This window comes from Gigantopelta aegis, chromosome 4, assembly GCF_016097555.1.
Source record: "Gigantopelta aegis isolate Gae_Host chromosome 4, Gae_host_genome, whole genome shotgun sequence".
Taxonomy (NCBI): domain Eukaryota; kingdom Metazoa; phylum Mollusca; class Gastropoda; order Neomphalida; family Peltospiridae; genus Gigantopelta; species Gigantopelta aegis.
This window is the reverse complement of record NC_054702.1, coordinates 65,767,272-65,792,528: the sequence shown is the minus strand read 5'-3', so window position 1 is coordinate 65,792,528 and position 25,257 is coordinate 65,767,272. Positions and strand designations below refer to the sequence as shown.

Below are 25,257 nucleotides of genomic sequence, written 5' to 3'. Positions count from 1 at the left end.
TGCTCCGCAAGGCTCAGTGGGTAGGTGTAAACCACTTGCACCGACCAGTGATCCATAACTGGTTCAACAAAGGCCATGGTTTGTGCTATCCTGCCTGTGGGAAGCGCAAATAAAAGATCCCTTGCTGCCTGTCGTAAAAGAGTAGTCTATGTGGCGACAGCTGGTTTCCTCTAAAAACAGTGTCAGAATGACCATATGTTTGACGTCCAATAGCCGATGATAAGATAAAACATCAATGTGTTCTAGTGGCGTCGTTAAATAAAACAAACTTTACTTTTTTTATAACGAAAAAAGCCAAACCAAACATTGTTTATAGAGACACTGATATAAACGAGAAACTATATTTAGTATGTAAATTTAGTTGTTAAAATATTTTGTTAGTAGGGAACAACTTACAATGGCTAAAAGAAACCTAATAGGTCGCATGGGCTAAACTTAATTTTAGCAGCAAGTAATCTGTTATATGCAGCACAGTGCATACATTCGCTTTCTCATATAGCGGTTAACGTCTACAACGACCTTTGATATACAAGTTGTGGAGTATCATCTGGACCAGCAAATAACTCAGTTCGTCCATACAGTGGCACCTAGATCGTATATATATATATATATATATATATATATATATATATATATATATATATATATAAACACAGGAGGAAGATAAAGCATCTGAACATGGATAATTAAACACATTTTAAGCATATGTTTTTGTGTGTAACTTAGTCTATTAATTATTCAAAAATTACAAATTTCCCTAAAATTTTAATATATATATAGCCATCATTTAAATGTTATTAATCCTGCTTGTAATATCGCCAAACAATGTCATCGAAACATACATTTCTGCTTCAAACTGTCCCAGAATGTAGAGAAGAAGAACAAGAAGCTATGATATATATATGGATGGGGAGAGCATTGTGTCACAACCTCTGCTTATGATGTAGTCAAAATAGGCCTCACCAATTATTATGCGTTTCCTACGGGCCTGGTTCTTCACCCTCAAAATAACGCATTTTTCTGTAAAATACTAGTTCATTATTTAAAATATAATTCTATGCACATCCGTGTGTGCGGGGCGGGAGGTAGCCCAGTGGTAAAGCGCTCGCCTGATGCGCAGTCGGTCTGGGATCGATCCCCGTCGGTCAGGTCAGGTCATAGGGTTTTACGTGCACATTCAGAACAAGCTGTTGTAGCGCATGCCTGTCGTGGGCACAATGAGCTATTTCTAATTTCAGCCAGTGCACTACATCTGGTATACCAAAAGCCGTGGTATGTGCTATCCTGTCTGTGGTATGGTGCATATAAAAGATCCTTTGCTAATAAGGTTATATGTCAAAATTACCAAATGTTTGACATCCAATAGCCGATGATTAATAAATCAATGTGCTCTAGTGGTGTCGTTAAACAAAACAAACAATAAACAAATATCCGTGTGCGCATTCAGATCTTTGTTTACTGATGCTATAGAGGTTTTTGGCGCCTGTAGTGGGGCACGCTATGGAAGTGGCAGTCCTCCTACAAACTATATATTGTGGTCGAGATCAGCTCTCCCCTGTAAATAAAGTATCCAACAGTGAGTCATGGTTGCATACCGGGGGCCGGACGTAGCCCAGTGGTAAAGTGCACGCTCGATGCACGGTCGGTCCGGGATCGATCACCGTCGGTGGCCCATTGGGCTATTTCTCGTTCCAACCAGTGCACCACGGCTGGTATATCAAAGGCCGTGGTATGTACTACCCTGTCTGTGGGATGGTGCATATAAAAGATCCCTTGCTGCTAATCGAAAAGAGTAGCCCATGAAGTGGCGACAGCGAGCTGCCTCTCAATATCTGTGTGGTCCATTTCTTTCTTTTTTTCTTGGTTGCATACCCTCACATAATAGTCATGTTTGTTACGACTTCTATGACCATTATTAATATTTTATTTTGTTTTACTGTATAACTGGTGAGTAGATTAAAGCAGATTATCGTCTGTTTTCTCTGAAAATAGACCTATCTTTTGAGTGCGAAGTTCCTTCAATAATATGTAAGGTCTCATTTAATTATAAAAATAATACAATAATCAAACAAATATTTTCAAAATAGGATAAACAAACAAATCAAATGTGTTTATTGACATGAAAGCTCGCCAAAACCAACATACGTTATAAGTACATTTAACACTGTGATTCATACTGTAAATTCACGTTAATACGATTAACGGTATTATTCGCAAACCCAACCTCGTGTCAAGAGAGGGCTTTGACCTCATGCTACCTAAGTTGTTAAATACAATATACACGCAGTAACAATATTTGGACTATCGTCGCATCACGAGTGAGTTACATAAAAGAGTTATACAAAGATTATTTTGTTTTAGCGACACCACTAAAGCACATTGATTTATTAATCATCGGCTATTGGATGTCAAACATTTTTGTAATTATATCTATCTATCTATCTATCTATCTATATATATGTATATATATATATATATATATATATATATATGATATATATATATATATATATATATATATATATATATATATATATATATATATATATATATATATATATATCATAGTCAGCCTATGAACTTTTCAGCCTACCCTCATGTATATATATAATAACACCCCCACACCCACCCCCCCCCCCCCACCCCCCACACACACACAAACACACACACCATCGTCGTCTAATACACCACACACAGTCACATTAGAAACGCTCTCCTTTCTGTTCATACCAGCATACATATTCGTGTTTCAACTGGTTGCTAGGTTGCGAGATAACACAACAGTACCAACAGTTAGTTTAATCATACCATATACTTGTAAATACGATCACCCCATTTGCTTTACCTGTTCCTAATAACCAGTATACACCAATGCCTGCGCTTTAATCTCATATTCTTATTGGTGGATACACACCGGTGACCAAGGATAAACACATATGTGACCATTTAAAACTTGTCTAGGGCTGAGTCTGTATAGTTGTTGACGAGTTAATAAATGATATTGAACAGTAAAGTTATGTCTGGTAGACTCATCAAAATATGTATGACACCCCAAGTGCTTCGGAAGGATATTGACCATGAAGGAAACACAGATCTCTCAAAGTGCTATATTATCTACACGCAGCCTACACTTTGACATCTGAAATATTAAAACAATCCTCTCTTTGGAATAGATGAGTGTTGCACAGACTCGTTGTTTAAAAACGTATCAAACTCGCTTTCGCTTGTCAGATACATTTTAAAACAACTCGTTGTGAGATAAATGGTATCTAACGGCCACTCATGTATTATTCTCTATATAATTTTTAATATCTTCCATTAATAGCGAAAAGAAGGACATTTATCTATGAACGTAACATTAACATTGTCAGGGTACATCATATCTGATGACGTCACTTTATCTTGGTAATTTTTCTTACTTAGCGTTATTATTTAGAACAAAACAAAACAAAACAAAAAACCCCAAGCAAAGTCAAAATAAAACAAGAACTATTAGCTAGTGTTATTATTTGTAGGTATGTTTCACATTTAATTATATCAACTGTCTGTTATTTATTTTATGTTCATCTGAGTATGAAAACAAAATCATCCGCAAACTTATGTTGATTAATAGTTTGCGGATGATTTTTTTCTAGATAAAATACAGTTTGCGGATAAGTTTTTTCTTGATACAATACGTCTCTCTCTCTCTCTCTCTCTCCCTCTCTCCTCTCTCTCTCTCTCTCTCTCTCTCTCTCTCTCTCTCTCTCTCTCTCTCTCTCTCTCTCTCTCTCTCTCTCTCTCTCTCCCTCCCTCCCCCCCCCCCCCCTCTCTCTCTCTCTCGAGATATAGATCCCTAACAGTGCGAACACCTGAAGGGCTATGGCTCGTCGGATCAATCCGTATCTGGTTTGTCTGTTTTAACCTTTACATTACCACGTGTTTGTGTGTGCGCGCACGCGCGTGCGTGTATATTTGTAAATGTATATATAGAAAATACTACATGAGTTGCCATAGGATATAATATATCGTACGAGTTGTTTCAAGACGTATCGAACGAAAGTTTTTTCGATCGAGTATAGATATCTGTGGTTACATATTAACACCCCCCAAAAACAACAACAACAACAAAAACAACAACCAAACAACCAAAACTGTACACATCCACACCCCCCCCCCCAACCCCCCCCCCCCAAAAAAAAACCCCCACCACACAACCCCAACAACAAACAACAAACAAAAACAACAAAAACAACCAATCAAACAAAAAGAAAACAAACAAACAAATTAAACAAATAAAACAAACAAACAAATAAAACCCTCACAAAACAACCCAAACAATCGTTATAAAGTAATTATAAATATATCTTTCCCATCCAAGTACTATTATTTGCGAACTTAACCTTTACACAACTCTTTCAACGGAGTATAGATGTCGATCAATGACGTCGCCTTCTTTTTTTGAGCTGTATACGCAAAAAAGTTATTTACCTCTTATAGCGAATTATTTACGTATTTATAAGGATACGCGACTTCTGTTCAATACGTGTTGTTAGTATTTAGGTGAAAGAATACGTCATACCTGAACGCCATGAACGTATGTGACAATATTATTTCGAAAATACTGTATGGACTAACATTAATTACAAGTTAACAGACTTTGATAAGAAAGTGTGTCTTCGATTAATTGATAATTATCCGTGGCTGTTATAATGGATAAATTGTTTTGGACGCTAGGATTCACTGTGTTAATTCTACAAGGTAAGACGTTTACTACTACTACTACTACTACTACTACTACTACTACTACTACTACTACGACTACTACTACTATTACTACTACCACTACGACTACTACTACGACTACTACTACGACTAACACTACGACTACGACTACCACTATCAGGCCCCATGCTTATAAACCTTAAAGTCTGGACTTTATTAAAGTCTAGACTTTAACTTTTATAAGCACGAGCCCAGGGCCGTAGCTAGGATTTTTAGTTTTTGGGGGTGGGTGGGGGGTGAGTGGGGGCAACTGAGTAGTTAATAGTCTAAAACTCCTTTTCTTTAAGTTTCTATAATGCTTTCCGAATTTTTTTCGGGGGGGGGGGGGCAACTGCCCCCCTTGCCCCCATACTAGCTACGGCCCTGACTACTACTACTACTACTATTACGACTACTACGACTACTATTACTACTACTACTTCTATTACGACTACTACTACAACTACGACTACTACTACTTCTACTACTATTACTACTACGACTACTATTACTACTACTACTACTTCTACTACTACGACTACGACTACTACGACTACTATTACTATTACTACTACAACTTCTACTATGACTACTACTACTACAACTACGACTACCACTACTACTATTACTACTACTACTACGACTACTATTACTACTACGACTACGACTACTACTACGACGACTACTACTACTACCACTGTTATTGTTGTGGGGTTTTTTTTGCTGTCGTAGTTTGGTTTAGGGTTTTTTTTAAAGCCAAATGCCTTATTTCTTTTCTTTTCTTTGATATCAATGCAATCCACCTCATAGTCTTTGTCCACTTTTGGTATCTTTTTATTTATTTATTTATTTATTTATTTATTTAGTTTGTTTGTTTGTTTGTTTGTTTGTTTGTTTGTTTGTTTGTTTGTTTGTTTTATTTATTTAGTTTGTTTATTTAATTTATTTATCTTGTTTGTTTATTATTTAATTTGTTTACTTAGTTTATTTGATAGTTTGTTTATATACATACATACACATACATACACACACACAAACACACACACACACACACACACACACACACACACACACACACACCAACATACACACACACACACACACACACACACACACACACAATACAACATACATACATAAACGTCTTATTTATTTGTTTATTTCGTTCATTTATTTATTTTTATATATTATCATTTTCAATGTACCTGGAAGTCATTGTAAAATGTATTAAATTAAGATTTATCTATGTAATACTGAACTATATAAACTCATCTTACAGCACCCATCGTATCATGTGCGTTTAACTCAACCGTCGAGGGGCTCCTCAGAAGCTCGTTGTTGAGTTCCTACTACAGTGGTGTCCGCCCTGACGCCATCGTAGACGTCGGTGTCCTGTTCAATATCATCACAATCAACGAGCTGGTAAGATGCATCCCCTGCCGTACACCACTAATACGTTAACTATATAACTGTCCTTTAATTAGTATTTCATTTAGCTGCTTGTTTAATTAATTTTTACTAACCCATTTTAACATAAATACAGGCATGTTTATATTTTAACTAATGTATTACATGTATATTTTTAATATTAGATTTTAATCAAGCTGTCTAGTCTTCTAACTAGCAATGCTCATGGCGGCTGGGTGAATGTTTTGTCGCCTCCAGTCGTTTCTGGGTTCTTAAACACTAAAGAGTTTACAAACTTGCGGGGTGGGCGGAGGATGTCTTAACAACATTTCTTTGTTATGTTTAGCCTTTGGGCCTTGGTATTTTCAATAATTTACTGACCTTAAAAATCTAAAGGGCAAATAGTTAATTAGTGAAGCTTAATTGTAAATAATCAAATTAAGTTAAATTATTTTTTCTCTTTGTTTTTGGACCAAATGCCCGCTCTAAAACGCGTCAATACTTAACTAATGTGCAATAGCCTTCTATATTTGTTTTTAGGGGCAGACACAAAAATATTAAATAATCTTCCTTCCCCTATTTGAAATGTACACCAATCTAAATTGCCCCCAATATTCAAACAACCCCCCTTTCTGTTCCGATCGATACAAGCAACATTTGTCGGAAGTGTCGATTGGGATGGACGTGTCTGAACCTTCAGTTGATATAAGCGCGTAAATAGAGTTTTAGTTGGTTGTTTGGCATTTCATTTTCCTACATCGTCAACAGTATGTGTACAAAGTATGGTATATTATTATGGTCAGTTTGTTTTATTACTGGCAACACAACACAACGTAAAATGTCATGTGGACTGTCTCTTCGGGCGAGGTGTATTTATATTCATGGTGTATAATATGCTGATTGAAACTTTCCATTTTAGCCACTAGTATTAGCTTTGTCGTTTGTGGAATTGTTCAAATAGTACTTTTTTTAAAGGGACAGACCCTAGTTTTTAAACACTAAGGCATAATTCTCACTATTAGAGCCGTTTATGATCACTGAAATCAAACATTACTTGTATTTTATTCTTTAGATTATCCATTTCCATACAACCGAAGTGTTTCTGGTTATCCTGGTGTTTCTAATACCACAAAATGCATGTTTCATATTTTTAAAAACGCACGTGCGTCTGAGAAGTAACGGTTATGAAGTCGCGTTTTAATATATTTTTAAGGGTATTTCAACGTCAGAGATTCTTGTGTCACTCTGTTGTATTCATATTTGTTACAGATTTGTAAATTAACAAAACTTAGTGTCCATGTCTACGGGTTGAAACTAGGGTCTAGATGAAAAATATTTCTTAGGGTTCGCATCCCGGTACCGGCTCCCACCCGGAGCGAGTTTTAACGACTCAGTGGGTAGGTGTAAGACCACTACACCATCTTCTTTTTCACTAACCATTAACAAGTAACAACTAACCCACTGTCCAGTATCTTCAAATAAAAATAGCACTGCATCAGAATAAAACGAATGCATTTTACCCGTTTAATATACAAAATATAACATTTGATAAGATCGATGTAGTACCTATTATAAAAAGTAATTGTTTTAAACTCACGTGTATTGCAAAGACCGTCTTGAAAGTTAACAAAACAGAATCGGCATATTTCTGAACATTAATTATCACACAACAAAGATGAACTAAATAGTTCGAAAGACTTTGTATGTAAAAACCGGCCTCGGTGGCGTAGTGGTTAGGCCATCGGTCTACAGGCTGGTAGGTACTGGGTTCGGATCCCAGTCGAGGCATGGGATTTTTAATCCAGATACCGACTCCAAACCCTGAGTGAGTGCTCCGCAAGGCTCAATGGGTAGGTGTAAATCACTTGCACCGACCAGTGATCCATAACTGGTTCAACAAAGGCCATGGTTTGTGCTATCCTGCCTGTGGGAAGCGCAAATAAAAGATCCCTTGCTGCCTATCGGAAGAGTAGCCCGTGTAGTGGCGACAGCGGGTTTCCTCTCAAAATCTGTGTGGTCCTGAACCGTATGTCTGACGCCATATAACCGTAAATAAAATGTGTTGAGTGCGTCGTTAAATAAAACACTTCTTTCTTTTTTCTTTTTTGTATGTAAAAATCATCAAATACTAGCTATTTTATAGTTTATTATAAAATAAAACGCCAGTTCATGGTTTGGCAATCATTCCAGACAGACTCATATTATTATATCTTTGAAGCTTAAACTGAAAATTAAGTAATGTAGTTATTAATTTTACCCTGTAACTAAAATCTAAAAATAAAAATAATCTTTTTCACGAACTTACAAAATCTAATTTTGGCTCAAAAGAAAAATCGTCATACAGATTATACTTACACTCTTCGATTTTATGTTATTTTATTTTAGTAAATTTCTTCTCTTTTTAAGCTTAATATATACGTCCTAACAGATCCGAAAAAGACAACTAACTTTTTTCTTCTTTCTTTTTTTTGGGGGGAGGGGGTAGACAATGATGAAGGGTGGGAGGGAACAGTAACACGGATTTTGTTGTAGTCTGCAGTGGCGCAAGATCACGGTCACTTAGATTACATCGTTAAAATACTACACGAAGATGTTCAAGATGATACGGTTCAATATTATAAATATTAAAGGCCGTGGTATGTGCTATCCTGTCTGGGATGGACTACTGATGGAAAAGATGTAGTGGGTATCCTTTCTAAAACTATATATCTAAATGACCAAATGTTTGACATCCAATAGCCTATGATATCGTGGTATCGTTAAACAAAATACACTTTTCAAGATGATAATCACGATTTGGGGATCCATTGTCTGACTCAAGACAATATTTATTAAATAGAGCATATAGTTTGCAATATGTACACATTTACTACTGCAGGAACATAAGTTTTGTTAGACATACCCTACATATACGTGTAACAGATATTTTACAAATAACTGACGATATTATATGTTAATATATTGCTTATGGCTTATGTGTACCATTGTTAGTCACATTGAACATGGTAAAATAATACAATTTCTCATGATTATTGAACTACTGAAAATGGGGGTTTTGAACTCAACTTAGAACAAGAGAAAAATGTGAACTTGGGACATAATAAAAACAGAAAGTGTATACTGAAGGGGTTCGAACTCACAATTTCTCATGGTTATTGAATTAATGAAATTGGGGTTTTGAACTGAACTTAGAACAAGAGGGAAATGTGAACGTGGGACACAATGAAAACAGAAAGTGTATACTGAAGGGATTTGAACTAACTCAATTTATTAACACAACTTCGTGTTTTCTGTTTTACAGAATATTCGTTCTGAAGCATTTTCTGTGTCCGGATGGTTTATAATGGTGAGTTTTATGGACATGTTCTTTCATTGAAAATAATGGAAAATCTGACAGATATTCTAATTAAACTGGTGTTTTCATTATTATTTTACACAAACATATTATTTGTTTACGTCTTAACATTGGGTATACATTAAGATATGTTCAACAACAACAACAACAACAACAACAACAATACTACTACTAATAATAATACAACAGTTTGTAAAAGTACATAAGCTACTCCTATGGAATTATAAAAAAATACTAGAACACCCCCACCCCCCAGCATTAATCATGTACACAACATTTAATAAAAGAAGAAAAACTTTCTTTAGTTAAAGAGACATTCCTGAGTTTACTGCATTGTTAGATGTTTTCGACTAATAAAATATACATATTAAATATATTTTCTTGTTTAGAATATCAGTGTCTGTATATTCAATGTGTTTCTGGTCGTCTTAATATTTGTAAGAAGCCCAAACTGGATTTTGTGTTCAAATAATTTCGTACGTACAAAAACAAAATATTTTTGGAAATAAAATGAAATTTAACCTAGTACTAATATTACAACGATCAGAAATACGTTTAATATACAGCCACTAATATTTTATGCAGAAAAATATATTTGATATGTAATTACAATCGTTAAAAAGTCTCTGTTAGTCGATAACGTCTTAAAAATTGCAGCAAACGCAGGAATGTCCCTTTAAATGAAATAACAACATAAAAATGCATAACGGTAGATCTACTTCTGTTGTTTGATTACTTAGACGCATTTTATTAACATTTGAATAACTAGATTAAAAGAAAAAGATTTTTTTTTTTAAATTAACGACTAACTAAGCACATGCGTTAATGCCGCTTCAATAAAGTTGAAAAATCCAAGTAATACAATAATATGCGTACCGAATGTTTTGTAAAGGCGAGATCTAGTTCAATGGTTAGAGCACTCGTTTAAGATGTTTGGGTAGAAAGAAATCCCGTAGTCAATGATTAGTTACTCAATGTGCTCTTGTGGTAATAAACTGAACATTTTATACTATTAGAGAATCAATGTTAGTGATAGTTTTGGCGACATGCAGTTTTGCATTACAAAACGTCTCTTCAATGATAATAAAAAGGAAACTTGTGCTTTAAAATCCATATTTTGTTTAGTTCCTGATCTGAAATGAAATGATTTTTAACATTTACTTTGTACATTTACATGCTTTAAATTGTTTTATATATGTCCGTACACTGTTTACTTTCAGACATGGACAGATGACAGGTTAATATGGGACAACACAATCCCTCTCTATAGCGCAACCAACTTCATGTTCTTCACTCAGGCAGAAATCTGGAGACCTACTTTAATTGTGGAAAATTCGTGAGTATTAAAGTATTCCTGAGTTTGCTGCATTGTAAGATATTTCAGACCAATAAAATAGTTCAACGATTAAACATACATATTAAATATATTTTGTTGTTTAGAATATCAATGTCTGTATATTCAATGCGTTTCTGGTCGTCTTAATATTTGTAAGAAGCCCAAACTGGATTTTGTCTTCAAATAGTTTCGTGCGTGCGAAAAAATATATTTTAGAAAATAAAATGAAAATTAACCTAGTACAAATATTAGAACGATCAGAAAGACGTTTAATATGCAGCCACTAATATTCTAAACAAGAAAATATATTTAATATGTAAGTTTAATCGTAGACAGATTTTATTAGTCGATAACATCTTAAAAATTGCAGAAAACCTTTAATAAGAACATTTGATAACGCCTCTGTTTTGTCATCCATACTTACATATAAAGACAGACAGAGAGAGAGAGAGAGAGAGAGAGAGAGAGAGAGAGAGAGAGAGAGAGAGAGAGAGAGAGAGAGAGAGAGAGAGAGAATCAGCCAGGCATAGCGTTAGACAGACAGGACTGGGTGGGGTTACAGATGAAAGCATAAGAGGATAACTAATGTACTTGTTGGCACTGATTTCTCATGGACTCTGTACACAGCGTCTTTCTTGTGTTTATAAATCATTACTAACAAGTGTGTCGCCCTCTTTTACTCTTCCGAGCAGTACTCTAGTACTGGTATATCAAAAGAGTTGATATTGGGTACCATAGGGCAAAATGCATACATAACTCCCCCTTTTGTTAATACATAATGAGATTATTCACCAGCCGTTTTGTTTTTCGTTTTTTAATTTTTTTAAAACAATTTCTGTTATGGGCACCTAGTCCTCTAATAATAAAGAACATCAAAACAGTGTTTTCAAGGAACTGTTTGGCGTACACCATAATTTCGACATACTAGGTTTTAGCATGTGTAAGCACTGAACTGATCGTACCGGCCTCGGTGGCGTCGTGGCAGGCCATCGGTCTACAGGCTGGTAGGTACTGGGTTCGGATCCCAGTCGAGGCATGGAATTTTTAATCCTGATACCGACTCCAAACCCTGAGTGAGTGCTCCGCAAGGCTCAATGGGTAGGTGTAAACCACTTGCACCGACCAGTGATCCATAACTGGTTCAACAAAGGCCATGGTTTGTGCTATCCTGCCTGTGGGAAGCGCAAATAAAAGATCCCTTGCTGCCTGTCGTAAAAGAGTAGCCTATGTGGCGACAGCGGGTTTCCTCTAAAAAAATCTGTGTGGTCCTTGACCATATGTCTGACGCCATATAACCGTAAATAAAATGTGTTGAGTGCGTCGTTAAATAAAACACTTCTTTCTTTGAACTGATCGTGAACACAAGCGTCAATCGTCTTTAGATAACATTTGGAGATTTGGGGTGCCAGACAAAATTGTACATAATCAGACACAGAAATAAAAGTTGCATGACTTCATGTAAAATAAAAAATAAAAAATAATAAAACTACCTTTAAAACTACCTACCTTTAAATATATGACTAAGCTGAGAAGATATCACTAAGTTGTGGGTAAAAGTATCATATCATATATACGACTATCTACCTTTAAATCCGGACGACAAACTGTAATTCGTTATCAGAGCCGTATCTCTGCACAATGCAGAGTCGAATGGCATTTGACAAAAATAGTGATTGATTCGATGAATTTTTATCTAGTGAATCGTTTATAGGAGGACAGTCACTCAAGGAGATCATTTACTGATATTTCATCGTTCTTGCACCGCTATAAAGAGGACTGCCACTCCCAGACTAGTTTACTAAATCAAAACTTTCACCGGACAGAGCTAGTTGGATATGAATTAGTTGTGGGCGGAAATACAAGGTTGTAAGGTGACTATCTACCTTTAAAGACAAGTAAGCTGTTATTTGCTTTCAATTTTAGGGCGGATAATCTCAGCGTTATAGAGGACTAATTTGTGGACAAAAATACCATGCCATATTGTAAGACTAGCGATTTTTAAACATATGACAAAGTTGTGGACAGAAATACCGTATTGTAAAAGGACTAGCTAATAGTTGTTATTTGCTTTCAATTTCAGGGTGGATGATCTCAGCGTTATAGAGGACGATAACGTCCCTTTCCGTGTGTTCAGCAGTGGCAAAGTGATCTGGAATCCCCCTGGCATCTACAACACGTACTGCGACATCGACATCACGTACTACCCCTTCGACACGCAGACGTGCTACATCAGCCTGAAAAGCGTGGGCTACAACATCAGGGAACTGAACCTCACCGTGTTTAGCAACGGGGTCAAAACGACAGACTTCAAGGAGAACGGGGAATGGACGGTCATCTCGGCTACCTCATCGCGAAGCGAATCCACGGACACGACAGACGCCGAGACGTATGCCACTCTGCAGATCACCTTCACGATCAAGAGGCGGACGGAATATTACGGGCTGAACATCATACTTCCGGTCATAATTTTGGCGACGCTCTCCTCCTTCGTGTTCCTGCTTCCGCTTGAGTCTGGCGAGAAGATGGGGTATTCGTTGACAGTACTGCTGGCCATAGCCGTGTTTCTGACGCTCATCGCAGACCAGATACCAACCACGTCAAAGTCCATCTCTCTACTCAGTTAGTATTGTTCTTGTTGCTAATTAAGTTATTTTTGTTTAACTATTTGTATGATTAGACTAATTGTGTTCACTAAGAAAATAAAAAAAAAATAACATCCCTTTACTTTATAAACCAGAGAGAAATTAAAGGATCAGACCCTAGTTTCAACCCGTGAAAATTAACACTAATTTTAGTTAATCTACAAACCTGTAACACATTTGGATAAAGTTACAATTGAGTGAAACATGAGTCTCTAAAACAGATTAAAACTCGACTCCATAACTGTTACTTCTCAGACGCACGTGCGTTTTTTTAAAATATGAGAAATGCATTTTGTGATATTAAAAACACCAGGATGACCAAAAACACTTCGAATGTACGGAAATTGATAAAGTATGATTTTAGTTATCAAAAACGGCTATAATAGTCAAAAATATGCCTTAGTGTTTAAAAACTAGGGTATGTCCCTTTAATGAATGTTTAATGACACCCCAGCACAAACATTATATCGACTGTTGAATGGGAGAATAAATGAAGCAAGCCGCCTGAGGAATTTGGGGGATAAAGAAGCTTTAGAAATTAAGAATAAAGTTTAATACAAAATAGAATTAATACATTATTATTCATAAAAAAAAAAAAAAAAAAAAAAAAAAAAAGGTTAAGCCGAAATAGAGAAGAGAAAATTAGTCACAAATAAATCGGGTAAATAAGATTACAGAGGGAACTAAACTAGACATGAAGTTCCAAGAGGAATCACTATAGCAGTATTGGCAACGTAGACCCTAAGAAAGAAAGAAAGAAAGAAATGCTTTATTTAACGACGCACTCAACACATTTTATTTACGGTTATATGGCGTCAGACATATGGTTAAGGACCACACAGATATTGAGAGAGGAAACCCGCTGTCGCCACTTCATGGGCTACTCTTTTCGATTAGCAGCAAAGGATCTTTTATATGCACCATCCCACAGACAGGGTAGTACATACCACGGCCTTTGATATACCAGTCGTAGTGCACTGGCTAGAACGAAAAAAAGCCCAATGGGCCCACCGACGGGCATCGATCCAAAACCGACCGCGCATCGAGCGAGCGCTTTACCATTGGGCTACGTCCCGCCGTAGAGCCTAAAATGCCAAGTGAATATAAACAGACTTGACAGCATAACACGTTTCGTTTACAACCTAACAATAAACGATTGTCTTTTCTTTTTGTCTTTCAGCTATCTACATTACCATCGTCGTCATTCTTAATGCGTTATCTGTCCTTGCAACCTTGTTGTCGCTGGATATTTATTTCCGGGACGAGAAAACTAGAATACCCGACTGGTTACGAAAATTGACGACTGACGTCATGATGCCTTTTGCTTGCTGGGGAGGATGCTGCCAGGGGAAATCCAATAAGATTTCGTCTAAGAAAGCCGCAAATTTAGCAGGTTACCAGAACAAAGCATCGTACGCTGTAAAGGACGCGAAAATGAACGAAAATACGTCAATGGAAATGCGGCTTTCCTCGGAGGGGGAAGAGATGGACGAACTCACCTGGGGGAAGATTGCAAAGGTGTTAGATGCCTGTTTTCTAAGGATCTCCGTCGGGATTATAATAATCATTACCGTCATCATCTTTGGTCTCTTGCATTCTCAGTAAGCTGTTAAAGCATAGACTGGGACGACTCTCAGAATACATACTGTGTAACGACTCACAGAATATATATGGAAATGCAATGTTCACCCTGCATTTAAAATGATTTTCTTGTGACTCATACAGTTAACAGAATACATACTGAAGTCGAGTATTATGTTTAGGGTTAGTAATAATATAAGTGTTACTGTGATGGTTGTAGTAATGTTATATCCAGAAAGAATGATGATACACGATGTTTCATGTGCATGGTATGAACTGTCAACCCAAACCAGTTCACTGTTGCACATACTCAGTCCATTGCCACCTTGTTGCTGTCCATAGTAGTAATTTAATCATTATCATTCTAAATAGGATCATCTAGTTTTTGTCGTATGCCGCTGTGCCTCAGTCTATGATCACCTTATTCCAGGCTTCCAACACACCACAATCATATTCCAGCTCGCTGCAACAATCTTCCAGATGATTCCATTACTCATGCATCATTATATCTTTATCATCCAGACAAGTCAAATCCATTCTTTCACTGAGATTAGAGAACTGCAGAATAGAAAAACTTGAACTAGTGGTTTCCAATGATCCAACTCCAGTCTTTTAAATAAGACCAGGGGACTGCAGAATAGACAAAACCTTTATCAGTGGTTTCCAGTGATCCAACTCCAGTCTTTTAAATAAGACCAGGGGACTGCAGAATAGACAAAACCTTTACCAGTGGTTTCCAGTGATCCAACTCCAGTTTTTAAATAAGACCAGAGGACTGCAGAATAGACAAAACCTTTACCAGTGGTGTCCGGTAATCCAGTTCCAAGTCTTATGTAAGACCAGGGGACTGCAAATACACAAAATGTATATCAGTGGTTTCCATTTTACCTTTAGCCGAGTTTTATTTATCGACACCTTACCCTATAGATTGCACTAAACCCAAAAAACCCAACCCTCCCCCCAAAAAAAACCCCCAACAACCCCCAAATGTAAATAATAACATACGGCTGTGTAAAAAATAGAACTTTTGATAGCATAGTTAATACTACCAGGGCCCGTGCTTATAAAATGTTTTGAGTCTAGACTCAATCTCTAATGTGTATGGCGTTGTCATGACATCAGTGTCTCAGTCTCTATTAGAGTCTCGAGTCTAGACTCAATCTCTAATGTGTATGGCCTTGTCATGACATCAGTGTCTCAGTCTCTATTAGAGTCTACCGGCCTCGGTGGCGTCGTGGCAGGCCATCGGTCTACAGGCTGGTAGGTACTGGGTTCGGATCCCAGTCGAGGCATGGGATTTTTAATCCAGATACCGACTCCAAACCCTGAGTGAGTGCTCCGCAAGGCTCAATGGGTAGGTGTAAAACCACTTGCACCGACCAGTGATCCATAACTGGTTCAACAAAGGCCATGGTTTGTGCTATCCTGCCTGTGGGAAGCGCAAATAAAAGATCCCTTGCTGCCTGTCGTAAAGAAGAGTAGCCTATGTGGCGACAGCGGGTTTCCTCTAAAAACAGTGCCAGAATGACCATATGTTTGACGTCCAATAGCCGATGATAAGATTAAAAATCAATGTGCTCTAGTGGCGTCGTTAAATAAAACAAACTTTACTTTACTATTAGAGTCTCGAGTCTAGACTCTAAAACTTTTATAACCACGAGGCCAGATCTTCCTTTGGTTACACACGTGTTGGTATTTGTTGTCAAAAACAGGTTTTATGAGGACAATTTTATTTTATCCGATATAACTATGTCAAATATCATTATGCTTATTAATTGTGTGGGTTACCTCTAAAATATAAGAACTGTATTATTTGTATGAAACTAGAGGTGTTGTAAAACAGACGGTTATTTTGAAAAAGAGCTTTCTTTTGTTAATACCTTTGGGAAAGGTTTGTAGTATTCATATTTATGGGTCATAGTTGGTTGATATGTTGAATATATATATATATATATATATACTTAGAACGAACATGCTTATAACGAACTACTGATTTTAAAGTCCCGTTTTATTTCTCTATACATTAATAACCATCTTATGAAAATGTGTACAACGAACTACTGCTATAACGAACTATCATGGTCCCTTCCGGTTCGTTATACGAGTACTTTACTTTATTTTTATTTTTTAGAACTACATACGTTAAGATAGTCGCCAATTGGATTTTATTTGTTATGTACAACGTATAACTGACATCTTAATACGCCGGAAAATTAGATGGGTAATGTAATTATCAGTCAACATCTAATTTACGTGCATGAATAAATGTGTATAAATGTCAATGTTAATGCTATAAATTCTTTAAAGGGACATTCCTGAGTTTGTTTCATTGTAAGATGTTTCCGACTAATAAAATATTTCTACGATTAAACTTACTCATTAAATATATTTTCTTGTTTAGAATATCAGTGTCTGTATATTCAATATTTTTCTGGTCGTCTTAATAGAAGCCCAAACTGGATTTTGTCTTTAAAAAAACTTATTTTAGGAAATAAAATGAAATTTAAACTAGTACAAATATTAGAACCAGCAGAAACACGTGTAATATACAGCCACTAATATTTTATGCATAAAAATATATTTGATATGTAATTACAATCGTTAAAAAGTCTCTGTTAGTCGATAACATCTTAAAAATTGCAGTAAACTCAGGAATGTCACTTTAAGTCGGGTGTGTAAGGGATTGTGAACGGGTTAGCGACGTGTTGAGCTTCCCAATTACTTTGACTATTTTACTATGGGGTTTTTCAAATTAATGTATATATATTATGTTACATTTGTGAATCAGAATTTGAATATGCGTAAAGAGATAACATATTTTTATGACGTAGTGGTATAGTTTGGCAATACCGAAACTGAAATTTCACGAAGCCACAAGGTCAAGTGACCCAACAACGCTTAATTGACACACTCACGTGTGTATACATTTATATATATATGTATGGTTTTTTACAGCATAATATATTTTGATAATAAAGGATCAGTATTCAGACGCTTGTGTCAATTAATCATGGTTTAAAATTGCCTTGTCTCTTTTTTTAAAAGGTAATATTCGATGATGATACAACTTTTGTTTTTGCGGGGATGGGGATGGAGATGTGGGGTTTTGTTTGTTTTTGTTTACTTTGTTGTGCTTGTATATTAGTGTTATGTGTGCCTATATCTATATGTATGTATTCCACATGAAGGTATTCCCGTAAAAACCAACCGTGGGCCGAATTTACAAGCCTGTTAATATCTTACATACGTGTAACCATACACATTAATTTTACAATGCTTAAACACCTGCGTTTATGAATACGGGCTTCGAAAGTTCAGCCCTGTATATATTACATTCAAAGGCATTTTTATTCTGAGAGTGGTGATTGTTACACCACTTAATCAAGTGTGATCATCCGTGCAATAGGTGTGTTTGTCATGTCCTGACTTTAGGAAAAACAGACGACGACAGGGAACCCATAACTGGCACATGTTGTATGGCCATAGCCACGAGTCACATCAGTATTGGTCATGTAAAATATATATTCCATTGCAAAATCCAGATAGTAACTGAGTAATAAATGACACCATAAACGATACACAAAAGCAAAATACTTGTTCAAAAAAGACAAAAAGAAAGAAATGTTTTATTTAACGACGCACTCAACACATTTTATTTACAGTAATACGGCGTCAGACATATGGTTAAGGACCCTAGATATTGAGAGAGGAATCCCGCTGTCGCCACTTCATGGGCTACTCTTTCCGATTGGCAGAAAGGGATCTTTTATATGCACGATCCCACAGACAGCATAGTACATACCACGATCTTTGTTACACCAGTTTTAGAACACTGGCTGGAACGAGAAATAGCCCAATGGGTCCACTGACGGGGATCAATCCTGGACCGAAATACTTGTTCAGGACTGTCACAAACCATCGCTTGGGTGAGATGGAAAGCGATTTCCTCCAGAATTTGCCGATAAAAAACCCTCACACATACCCAAAAAACAAAACCCGAATTTGTTTTTAGAAAAAAACATTAATAATAATAATAATAATAATAATAAATAAAATATAATAAATATAATTAAAAAAAATAAAATAATAATAAATAAAATATAATAAATATAATAAAAATAATAATAATAATAAATAAAATATAATAATTTTTTTTAGTCCTCCATCCCCACCCACTCCAAAGAAATACAGTTATTTACAATGTCCTAAGTAATAATAATAATAATAATAATAATAATAATAATAATTGTGATGGTGATGATGATGATGATGATGATGATGATGATGATGATAGTAATAATTTAACCCCTGTTCTCCCCAAATTGGATAACAATCTAATATTTATTTCATAATGACTTAAAATAAATATTTAAAAAAATCGTCATTATTTGCATTAATTCCCGCAAATCATTTAATCTAATAATTTACCCAAAATTTACCAAATGTGATCATTTCTAAAATGGCCAAAAACACCCCTAGAAGAAAAATTATTTCTACAAATATATGCCATTTGTCGTGTGCAGTAGTTTAATATGCGTTGGCAAATATAGATATACAGTCAGTAATCCATATCCATCTTGCGTTTAATTAGGTAGTAAAGGGAAGCAACTCTTATCAAGACACATGCACGCATGCATTACATTTTGAATGGTCACTAGTCAAACGTTTATTCATCAGTTAAATGGACATGTTCTACATTACCTCTTAACCCGAATCTCACTTGGGCTGGTTTCAGAAACCTCATGTTAGAGTAGTCAGTTAAGCACTACCAGCAATATAAAATAAATAAATAAATAAATTATAAGAACCTACAACATATGTTTAATTGTAATATTCAGTGTGCATTAAAAAGCTGATGTTTTTGTGTTCGCATAAAAAAAAAGTCATTTTCTGCATATCGACTTGTATAACCACACTGCCCAAAACACCAGCCATAAAAGTATTACATGAGTTGCCTCCCACTACCCACATCTATATGTGATCATATATGGGCTAGTGTCTCAAGGTCTCAAGACAGAAAATAAACATATTAAGCTCGCCGAAAACTCCATAACTAATAATTTTCAATTAATGTCACAAACGCGTAATGCTTCTAAAGAATATATCACACCAACAAAACACAGCAATAATGATCCAAATATATAAAACCAATCAAATATTTTCTTACAGCGAACAGCAGTAAGATTCAACCAAATAATTCGTCAAAATAATAAATATTAAATCAACCAATTTGTTAGCCTTGATTCTCTTTTCTTTCCTTTTTCCTTTTTGCCCCCCCCCCCCCCCCCACCCCCTCCAAATTATTTTAGGGTTAATAAGAGACATCGAATAAAAGAGACAGAAAAAAAAGAAGCTAAATATGATGCCTGACCATCCCGTTTTGTCCTTCAGTAAAATATCATCATGAAACAGACCACGGTGATAACTATGAAAAGTAAGACGTATATCCGTAGACAGAAGGCGTCGAATACTTTAGCAATTTCCACCCAAGAAAACTGATGCTCGTCATCCTCGGTGTCGTCCGTCTCCGTCTCCGTCTCTGTGCTCGGTCTGTGTATCTTCTTGGACAAGGGGCGGACAGTCTCAAAGATTTTCTTCTTTTTCTTCTTGGAACATAAGCCCCAGCAGGCGAGGGGCGACATGACGTACTTGGTGAGTTTCTGCAGCCAGTGGGGAACAGGTTCTTTATCATTCCTGAAGTAGATGTCAAGGGTCATCAGGGTGAGGACGACGGACAGTCCGTTGAGGATGATGAGGATGCTGATGTAGATGGCTGAAAGGTATATTCAACTATGTAAAAGAAAAATTGTAAAGTGTTTTTAAATGGACATTGGAAATTCGACTGCTGACAAAATGAGAAATATGCAGCCAATCTGATCAATCAATCAATCAATCAATCAATCAATCAATCCTTCAGTCAGTCAGTCACTCAGTCAGTCAATCAATCCTTCCTTCAGTCAGTCAGTCAGTCAGTCAGTCAGTCAGCTTGCCAGACAGCAGCCGACCGACTGACCGACAGAACCACAAACCAACCAGGTGGTCAATCTCAGCTGAAGTATTTAATGTTTCACAACATTTTTCCACAAGCATTTGTTTTCTAATCCCATGGAGTATTTAGGGTTTATTTGTATTTTAGCTTTAAATCTTGAAGAACAAGTAATAATACGAGGGCTATTTCATATAACGGTTCCCTTTTATCCCGTCCAGAGTACAACCTTTAAGAGATGGTTGAACTACACAAGAATGAATCAAAGGACAAAAAAGAAGACTTATTGGAAATGGTCCACAGCTAGTATTTTCTCCCCATCCAATCTGGCACACAAAATGTTATTATATCCAATTGGATGCGTTCTAGTTTGGCGGGGCGGACTTTATATATATATATATATATATATATATATATATATATATATATTGTCATTGTCATTGATTGCAGCTCAGTGGTCCCCCCCCCCCCCCCCCATCTCTGTCGGTACATCAAATGCCGTGGTTTGTACAGTGATTTCTATAAATCAAAGGAGTGAAATACTCACTGAGGATAGCGATGGACTTGGACGTGGTTGGTATCTGATCAGCGATCAGGGTGAGGAACACGGATATGGAGAGCAGGACGGTGAGCGAGTAGCCCATCTTCTCTCCGGACTCTATCGGAAGCAGAAACACGAGCGCCGACAGCACCGCCAGCGTCAGGACAGGAAGCAGAATATTCAGCCCATAATATTTGGTCCGCCTCTGCACCGTCACGGAGAACTGCAGCGTCGCGTACACTTCCGCGTCCGTTACGTCCGTAGACTCCGTCCTTGTGGCTGTCGTGGAAAGCAGAGTCCACTCGCCGTTTACCTCGAAACTGCTGGACTTCAGACCACTGTCGAGGAGCGTTAGGTTCAATTCCCTGATGTTGTAGCCCACGCTTTTGAGGCTGATGTAGCACGTCTGTGTGTCGAATGGGTAGTACGTGATGTCGATGTCGCAGTTGGTGACGTAGATTCCGGGGGGATTCCAGACGACCTTGCCATTGCTGAACACACGTAGCGGGACGTTGTCGTCATCGATAACACTCAAGTCGTCTATCCTAGAAGAAAATGAGGAATTTACTCAGTAATGAAAATAAACGATTTTCCATAAAGACTTTTAAACGGAGTTAAGGTTAAGGGAGTTGTATAAATATAAATAATGATTAATATTGTTGACAAAAAGCCAGATATTAATTCGCGAGTATGTGTATGTGTGTTGGGCAGGGAAGGGGGGGGGGGGGGATTTATAGGAAGAACCTTTTGGTGCATTTAAAAATTAACTTTTCAATTATTTTATTAATTCGCAAGTGTGTGTGTGTGTGTGTGTGTGTGGGGGGGGGGGGGGGGGTAGCAAGGAATCATAGGAAGAACATTTGGTGCATTTAATAAAATATTTACTTTTCAATTATTTTATTACCGAGTCGAGCCTTAAATTACATTAGTGTACAATAAAGCTTTAAATTAAGCTATATAATATATGATTGATCATATTTAAAGTTGCACACCTTAGTTTCAAACTCGTAAAAATGGACACTAAGTCTGATTAATCTACAAACCTGTGGGGACACAAAACAAAACATATTTGGATAAAGTAAAATAAAAGCATGTTACGTTGAAAAGGGGGAAATATACTATAACTACTCTCCTTGATCGTTAATTCTCAGAGGCACATGCGTTTTTAAAAATGTGGAACATGCATTTCGTGGTTTTAGAAACACCAGGATAACCAGAAACTCTAAGATGTACGGGAATGAATAATCTAAACAATAAAATCTAATTAATGTCTTAGTTTAATGTTTAAAGACTAGGGTTTGTCACTTTAATGATACGCATGTGTGCATAAAGTTTATAAGTATGCGTGGAGCCTTCTAAATATGTTGAAGATAGCGGACAATCGAATTAAAAACAAACAAACAAACAAATATATATATATATATATATATATATATATATATATATATATATATATATATCGTTAAAAAGTGTATGTTTTTCTCTACATGACAGGCTTGTTTCGTGTGTATGTATATGTGTGTATGTATGTATGTATGTATGTATGTATGTATGTATGTATGTATATGTATATATATATATATGTATATGTATATGTATATGTATATGTATATGTATATGTATATGTATATATATATATATATATATATATATATATATATATATATATATATATATATGTGTGTGTGTGTGTATGTATGTATGTATGTATGTATGTATATGTATATATATATATATATATATATATATATATATATATATATATATATATATATATATATATATATATATATATATATATATATATATATATATATATATATATATATATATATATATATATAATTCGTTAGAACTTCTTAAGTGACAATTGTTTAAGCTGAGATCTGTGTTTGTTTAATGTTTAAAAACTAGGGTTTGTCACTTTAATGATACATCTTAAGTGACAATTGTCGTAAAATAGGCAACTTTCAAAATATTCATGTAGGATCAAAGGAAAGCTAACCTAACTTGCGCATCCACATTGGGTACGGAGCGGGACGTAGTCCAGTGGTACAGCATTCGCTCGATGCGCTGTCGGTGTGGGATTGATCCCCGTCGGCGGGCCCATTGGATATATGGGAATGGAGCTACCATGATCTATAAGCCCTGGTAGATCTGAGTTCAAATTAAACCATTATTTCATTAGGTTTTGTTTATTTTAACTTGGTCAATAATATTAATTGTAAAAGTTTCGCTAATAATACTAAATTCAGTTGCAAATGCAATTACCATTTAGTGCGGCGATCGATTTCTGTCCTTACTGTATGTGACATCTGATAGTTTATTTTAATACCTGAAACATTCGCATAATGAAACAAGATTTCCATGTTACCAAAGAGGAAGTTTGGAATCCCGTGTAAAAGGAAACGAGATATACCACATATATTAATGGCTTTTATCCCATTATATCTGTGTGATCCGTAACCATATGTTTGACGCCATATAACCGTAAATAAAATGTGTTGAGTGCGTCGTTAAATAAACTTTTTTTTTTTTATCCCATTAACATTACTTATCATGATGGTTACAATCTGGGAAAACATGAAAATATATGGTTAAAAGGGATACCCGTGTCTCCAATTTATTTTAAATTTTAATGTTGAGCTATCACGCACTGTTTTAATCAAGTTTGGATTCGAGACTTAAAATGAAAAAAAAAAAATTAGATCCAAATATTTTTCAATAAACATCTGTGACAGAGAATTGTAAGCCTTTTCGAAGTCTAATAACCCAGAGTCGGGTATTTTATACATTTCTGTATTTTGCATATTATCGTATATCAATCTAATATCTTCACCAATAAATCTTCAGTTTCAAATTCTAACTGTAGTTAAATCAATCAAACAAAAAAGTATTCCAAGTTTTTCCAATATATATACTACTCAAAAGAATTTAAGGGTCAAAAATGTATAACCAAATAAGTTTCAGAGTGTATTAGATTGATGATGTAAACTACATCAATTTTTTTATTTATTGTTCCATATTTACAAAAAAACCCCACAAATAAACGTCACTGTATACAAGAAAGTCACATGACATGCTGTCAAAGTTGAAGGTTGTCAAACATGGATTTTACACATTAAAACATTCGTTTAATAGTGTGTGAATCCACCCCTGGCGCGAATACACTCGACACATCGTTGCCTCATGCTGTTGATCAGACGTCTGAAGAACTCTTGGGGAATGAAGGTTGGCCGGAGGGGCATGGTTATCCCGACCTCTCCTGCCTAATTCGTCCCAGGCGTTCTCTATTGGGGCCAAGTCCGGCGAATATGCTGGCCAATCCATCCTGGCGATACCTTGTTGTCTGAGAAAGTCCGTTACCACCCTGGCGCGGTGGGGTCTGGTATTGTCATCCTGCAGAACTGCCCCGCCGCTAATCTACTGAAGGCCTGGGAGAACCAACGGCCGGATAATCTCATTCAGATAGCGGATTCCATTCAGATTGCCATCCACCACATAGAGGGGGGTCCTGTGGTGGATAGAGATGCCGCCCCACACCATGACGCTGCCACCACCGAACCGATGACGTTGTCTAACGTTAACGTCAGCGAAGCGCTCCCCAGGACGTCTGTAGACACGAACCCGACCGTCGTTGAACTGGAGACTAAACCCGGACTCATC

General features: G+C 36.3%; 2 protein-coding genes across 3 annotated transcripts in view; one reads left to right on the top strand and one right to left on the bottom strand.

Moving 5' to 3' along the window:
* Nucleotides 1-4,691: 4,691 nt before the first annotated feature.
* LOC121369945 (neuronal acetylcholine receptor subunit alpha-7-like) lies at nt 4,692-15,088 on the top strand. The gene is made up of 6 exons (XM_041495028.1): nt 4,692-4,740; nt 6,023-6,165; nt 9,452-9,496; nt 10,660-10,841; nt 12,922-13,460; nt 14,664-15,088. Exons 1-6 carry the CDS (start codon nt 4,692-4,694, stop codon nt 15,086-15,088), a joined length of 1,383 nt encoding a protein of 460 aa, XP_041350962.1.
* A 4,781-nt stretch (nt 15,089-19,869) lies between these two features.
* LOC121372186 (neuronal acetylcholine receptor subunit alpha-7-like) overlaps nt 19,870-25,257 on the bottom strand; it is a 39,471-nt gene continuing 34,083 nt past the window's right edge. For both annotated transcript variants that reach the window (XM_041498469.1, XM_041498470.1), the window contains 2 exons: nt 21,598-22,136; nt 19,870-20,837 (listed from right to left, as the gene is read on the bottom strand). In XM_041498469.1, coding sequence (XP_041354403.1) covers nt 20,452-20,837; nt 21,598-22,136 — 925 coding nt within the window. In that variant the 3' untranslated portion in view covers nt 19,870-20,451. The remainder of the gene's footprint in view (nt 20,838-21,597; nt 22,137-25,257) is intronic.